The sequence below is a fragment of the Gossypium arboreum genome, chromosome 5, assembly GCF_025698485.1.
Source record: "Gossypium arboreum isolate Shixiya-1 chromosome 5, ASM2569848v2, whole genome shotgun sequence".
Lineage (NCBI taxonomy): Eukaryota > Viridiplantae > Streptophyta > Magnoliopsida > Malvales > Malvaceae > Gossypium > Gossypium arboreum.
The window spans coordinates 81,489,444-81,495,661 of NC_069074.1; the positions used below are offsets into that span (position 1 = coordinate 81,489,444).

Here is a 6,218-nt window from a genome sequence, read left to right on the forward strand (position 1 = left end):
TAAAAACGATGTCGTTTGGAACCCAGTGACCTGACCCGATCCAGTTCTTTGCCCCTAAGATCCTCGTGTTTTTGCGGTGAGGGGATAATTGCACGATGGGTCCCCCTTTTTCGCATGAGCGTTCAATTGCATCCCGCCTGTTTTGTTTCTTTTTTTTTTAATTTGGTTCTGTAGTTCGCGCATGTTTGCAAATGGGTCCGTGCCTTAACACAGCATTTTGGGACCCTAAAAATTTCCAACTTAGATCCCTGTGAATTCGCATGCGTTGCGTATTGGTCCTCCTTTTAAAATTTCAGTAGTTTATTTTATTTGTAAATTATACCTTTTATTCTAATTCGATTTTAATTTAGTTTTCTATTTGATGTAATTTACCATTTTAAAATCCTTTTGATATTTTTATATGTGTGAATTTATTTTTGATAATTTTGCTTTATTTTATTTGTATAATTATTGTGAAGTTCCTTTTATTATATTATTTAATATTTTGTATAATGTCTCATCTAAATATTTTATGTATATTTGTACATATATCATGTTAATGGCTAAATTGTTGTTTTAAAATCCATCTTTGTGCTTATAAAATTATTTTTTTTTTGAAATTCTTTATATTGTATTATCTTAATATATTATATAGTGTCTCATTCAAACACCTTGTATATATTTGTACATGTATGCTATTTTAATTGAATTTTTCATTCAAAATACTTATTATTTTAAAGTTCTTAATATCTTCATACATGTGTTGACCTATTTTGATAACTTTACTTCGTTTTTTATAAAATCGTCATTTTAGGTTTTTCTCATATTATATTAACATTTTATGTAACATTTCATTCAAAAGTTTTTATGTTCGTACATGTATAATTTATAGTAAAATTAGTTCAATCTTATATACATATTTAATCCCATGTTATTCTCGCATATATTTCTTCCTAAATTTATTTATGTATATGTGTGATATATATATATATATATATATATATAAAAGTGTTTCCTAATCTCATATCTTATTGTATATTTTTACTCTCCTTTTATATTCTATGTATATTATTAATCTTATTTTATTTTGTATATGTAATTCCTTTTTAATTTATTTATATAGTATTTATTGATATTATTTAAAGAAAAATCTCACATGTCTTATGTTTCTTTTACATTATTATTATAATGTGTCTGTATATATATATATTGGTATTTGTATTTGATTTATACAACATTAAATTCACGTGTTTATACATATAGTTTTCTTATTACATATATCATTATGTTTTTTTGTGTTACATATATGACTAATGGAAAAATTAATTTAGTCTTATATACATTATTAATTTTATGCAAATATTTTACTACTAATAATTCCCAAATCTATCTATATAATTGCATGTTTTGTGAATCTATTATGTATATTTCTTAAAGTTATATCTTATTATGTATTCTTGCTATACTTTCACATTCTACATATTATTAAATTTTTCGTTATTGAGTGTATTTTAATAAACATTTTTACATGCATATGTTATTTGATTTAAAAGTTGTCATTCTATGATACATGATTTAATGAATGCATATATATCTTTTGTTTGCTTTTATAAATAGTTTCAAATTTAACAATTCATTTATAATATATTATGTTCTCATCCTTTTAAATTTGTCTCATATTTTTTTTATTTTCATTTGGTTTTGCATATTTGGCATTTAATTGCGTTGTATTAGGCTATGTATGTTATCGTTCGTATTATTTCCGTTTTGCATTTCTATTGTATGGATCATTCTTTATTTATGTGTAGAAAATTAATAACATTTTTCTTAGATCTGTTGAATTTAATTGTTTATTTTGTTAGTTGATTAAATGAATTATCTTCATTCATCCGTCATATTATTTCATACATGCATGTTATCCCATGTTTTTATTTTTCCTTTTGGGTTTACAAATATCATTTTATGTTTCCCAACTCTTTAAAACTAATTATTCCATATCTATTTCAAATCGAATTAATACATTTCAAGCTGGTTTTATAATTACTCGTTTAAAAATTCCTTAAAACGAAGGTAACATTTGATGTTTGGAAATTCGGGAATCGTGCCCTACCGTGCTGGGTTTCGATTTCCCGTTTATTCAAAATAATCGAACCTTCCTTTAGAATTTCACTCTTTTTTTTTTTAAATTCTAAAATAAGGCCATGTTCAATATTTGGAAGTTCGAGGAATCGTGCCCTACCGTGTTGGGTTTTGGTTTTTCGTTGTGCCAAATAATCGAGCATCCTCTTGTAATTTTCAATGTATAAGCTTTTGGAAGTCAAAAATCAATCGTGCTTTTAAAGGTATAAAGAATCGTGTCCTATCGTGCTGGATGTGATGCTATATGCCTTTGAAATGAAAGAATTTTGACGACTAACTTTAACCAAATGTCTTAAAAAAAAAGAACCATATTCCAAATATTTTTAAATCTTAGACATAAGGGTAGTATTTAATCAATTCGATACTAATTTTGGGCGTAATGAGGGTGCTAACCCTTCCTTGTACGTAACCGGCTCCTGAACCCGTTTTCTCAAATTTCGTAGACTAAAATCGTTGTTTTAGTAAATCAAAATGTTTTATTAAAATGACTAAATTTCTAGGTAATCCGATCACACCTAAACAAAGAGATTGGTGACGACTCCCAATTTTCAATTTTCGTTTTCTTTTCAAAACCAAAGTCGATCCTCGTTTTTTTAAAAAAAATGGTTTCGACAGTGTTGTAACATTTTAGTCACTGAGAATCATAATTTTAAACAAAAATTTAGGGTAAATTATACGATCGATCCCCATATTTTTTCGTTTTGAGCAATTTAAAATTTTTTTATGTTCTTTAAATTTTTTGTTCTTTATTGTCCATTATATTATGTTTCTCCCTCTATTTTCTTACCTTCTCCATTTCTTTTAACATATCAAGAAGTCGAATTGACAGTGAAGAAATAAGTAGGAAGTCGAAAACCATCATTGCCTATAACCAAAACCCATAAACCTATACCATGCTTTTTTCTTCACTGCTAATTCAACTTCCTGATATGTTGAAAGAAATGGAGAAGGTAGGAAAATAGTGAGAGAAGCAAAAGAGAATGGAAAATAATGAAAAAGAAGAGTTAAAAGAACATAAAAAAAGAAATTACTCAAAATAAAAAAATATGGAGACCAATTGTATAATTTAATCTAATTTTTTAATTTGAAATGATGATTTAATGCGTCACATTAGCTTACCGTTATACCATTAACGATAATTAACAGCTCAGTGACTAAAATGTTACAATACAATAACATAAGTGACTAAAACGTAATATTTCAAAAATAAGTGACTAAAACGTAACTCGATGTAAACAAAAGTGACCATAAGTGTAATTTACCCATACTTAATTTTTACATATACATTTGTGATAAAATTTCTAGTAATTATTCTAAACGCCTGCAATTATTATGTTTTAAGATCAAATCCTCGTTTTCATTGGTTTCTTGACATTAAACAACAAAGAGAAATGAATTTTACTTTAGTGTTAAAAATGCTAAAGTAAAATTGAATAATGGTCATATTATTTTCATCGCCTTCATTCCTCTTGCAACCATCTCATTATGAAGGAGAGCAGCTCTTGTTTTGTCGCCATTTCTGAGGTAACCAGTGATTAAAGCTTCACATATCTCTTCACTGATCCCTATAGAACGACCTTTCATTATTCTTAGATACTTCTCAGCTTCCTCTACTTTTCCACAGTCACAAAGACCTCTAATCAATGTTGTAAAAACTGGTAATCCAGGAGACAGTGACCTATGCTCCATTTCATAGTATAATTTCAGAACTTGTTGGATCTTCCCCTGTTTCCCATAAGCAGACATAAGATGAATGTATGTGACTTCATTAGGTGAAAGTCCTTTATCTAAAACAAGAGTTAAGAACCCATTAGCTTTCTCCGAATCCCCAATTTCACAAAGCCCTCTCACCATTTCATTGAAAGTGGAACAACTTGGAACGTGTCCCCTATCGATCATTTCCTCAAAGTGTTTCACACTAGCATCCAATTCGCCGGCTTTAGTACATGCCTCGATCAAATGGTTAAAAGTTTCATCATATGGCTTCAAACCCATATTTTTCATCTCTTGCAACATGCTTTCTGCTTCTTGAATTTTGCCTCTTTCACAATATGCTTTTATGAAGGATGAAAACAGAAAAGAGTTGGCACTAAAGTCTCTCTTAAGCATTTCATCATACACCTCCCATGCTGATTCCAAATTCCCGAGCTTCAATTTAGTATAAACAATGAAAGAGGAAGCAATGGTATCGAGAATCAAGTTCTTTTGCAACATTCTCTTCAATAATTCCATACCCTCTTCAATTCTACCCTCTTCTATAACCTTAAACACCAAGTTCGTATTAACAATAACTATTGGAGAGCATCTCTTACCATGAATCCTATCCAACAAATTCACCACAACTTGCAACTTCCCTTCTTTACACAAAGCTCCAATCATCGTCCTTACCGTAATTTCATTGGGGTATTTCCTATTGCGAATCATATGCTCATAAACCTTCCAAACCATTGCATTTTCACCAGATTTTTGCATCCCATGAAGCAAGGCATTGAAACTTGACAAGTTCAAACAAAACCCATGATTCTCCAAGTAACAAGAAACCTCAAAACCATCCTCAAACATTTTCAACTTGGCATATGCCTGAACCAACAAATCGAACACCAAAGGACTTGAATCAACAACTTTGTAACTACCCAGTAAAGATTCCACAAGACAAAATCTAGTTGAATTGGATTCACTTGTTTTCAAAGCTGATTGGATCAATATCTTAGCTTCAGCTAATTGTTGGGCATGAACTACAATATGAATTGCAATGCAGTAAGAGTAAATCTGGTGTTGGAAGTTTTGGGTCTTTGCAGACCAGTAAAAGAAATTTAAAGCCGATCTTGCATGCTCAGGCAGCTTGAGTTGGAGCAGTACTTGTTGAACAAGGGAATGGGTTAATTGGACTGAAGATAAAGTTCTAGTGAGAGTATCCCAGTTATGGGTTTTCTTGAATAAATCAGAGATAAAACTAACATTCGAGTCATTGTTAGATTGCAAGAGCAATTGGGAGGGGATAATGATGGTTTTGGTTACTGCAAATGAAGGAGTGTTGGTGATTGATGAAGAAACTAAAAAGGACTGAAGTTTCCTACTCAACAGAGCCATTTACAGATGCATTGGTCGATGTTAGCTTACCTCAAACATGGACACAATTATCATATCATCTTCAACTTGCTCTGTCAAATGAAAAATTAAGATGCTGTTCTACTCCCAACATGATATTCTTCGACTTTTGCATCCAATTCGTATTCGTTCAGTACTTGCTAAATCATATCACAGAACAAATAAAAGTGATTAATCGCAGCATTCGTAAAAATGGTCAAAACATATAGATAAACAAGGAAACATTTAATAACCCCTAGACCCTCGAAATAAAAATGATTCTTCTGAAACATCAAATTAATTGACAAAAGCAACATTCATACACCATGAGACAGAGTAAGAAGCAGTAGCAGCTAAAACAGAAAATCAAATACAGAACAAAGCAGATAACAGAAACCGAGCCATAACTCGGAATCTATAGACTCAAGTAGAAATCTTATAATCAAACTTAGGGTTTCAAAAATTACCTTATTTAACTTCCTGGTCTGCTCCAAACCTGAAGGCAAGAGAGAACTTGGGTGAAGAGAGATAGAGCGGTGGGTCGTGAATCTTTTCAAGGAAATTTTTGAAGAGGTATAATAACTTATTTGGATCTCCAATTTTATAAGACATCATTTTAGTCCTTTATTTAATTCTTTTTGTCTATTTTAACTCTTGAACTTATGTTATTTATCAAATCATCCTAAAATGAATGAAAAATTAATGCTTATTAGCTTTGCTAACGTAGCTTAAACATTGCCACATGAATATCATGTCAACAATTAATTATTTTTAATTTTAAAAATTCAAAAATAATAAAAATTATTTTTGAAAAATAAAAATCATTAAAAAATTATAAAAATATTTTAATATTTTTAATTTTAAGAATTAATTAATTACTAATATGATATATACATGAACTATCGCGTAGATACCACATCAAGAAAGTTAATGACATGAACTTTTTCATTCATTTTAGAATAATTTGACGAATAATGCAACTTAAATGGCTAGAAAAAGTAAAATAAAATAAA

At 29.6% G+C, this 6,218-nt stretch overlaps 1 protein-coding gene across 2 annotated transcripts; it reads right to left on the reverse strand.

Annotated features, from left to right (window-relative positions):
• Window positions 1-3,350: 3,350 nt before the first annotated feature.
• On the reverse strand, window positions 3,351-5,802 carry LOC108480434 (pentatricopeptide repeat-containing protein At1g66345, mitochondrial). 2 transcript variants are annotated; one of them, XM_053027815.1, is made up of 3 exons: window positions 5,673-5,802; window positions 5,239-5,366; window positions 3,351-4,698 (listed from the first exon to the last, which is right to left on the reverse strand). In XM_053027815.1, the coding sequence occupies exons 2-3, from the start codon at window positions 5,260-5,262 to the stop codon at window positions 3,559-3,561; spliced, it is 1,164 nt and encodes a 387-aa protein (XP_052883775.1). In that variant the 5' UTR covers window positions 5,263-5,366; window positions 5,673-5,802; the 3' UTR covers window positions 3,351-3,558. The 2 variants fall into 2 exon arrangements, with proteins under 2 accessions (XP_052883775.1, XP_017638927.1); XM_017783438.2 differs by having other exon boundaries at window positions 3,351-5,366.
• Between the last annotated feature and the right edge of the window lie 416 nt (window positions 5,803-6,218).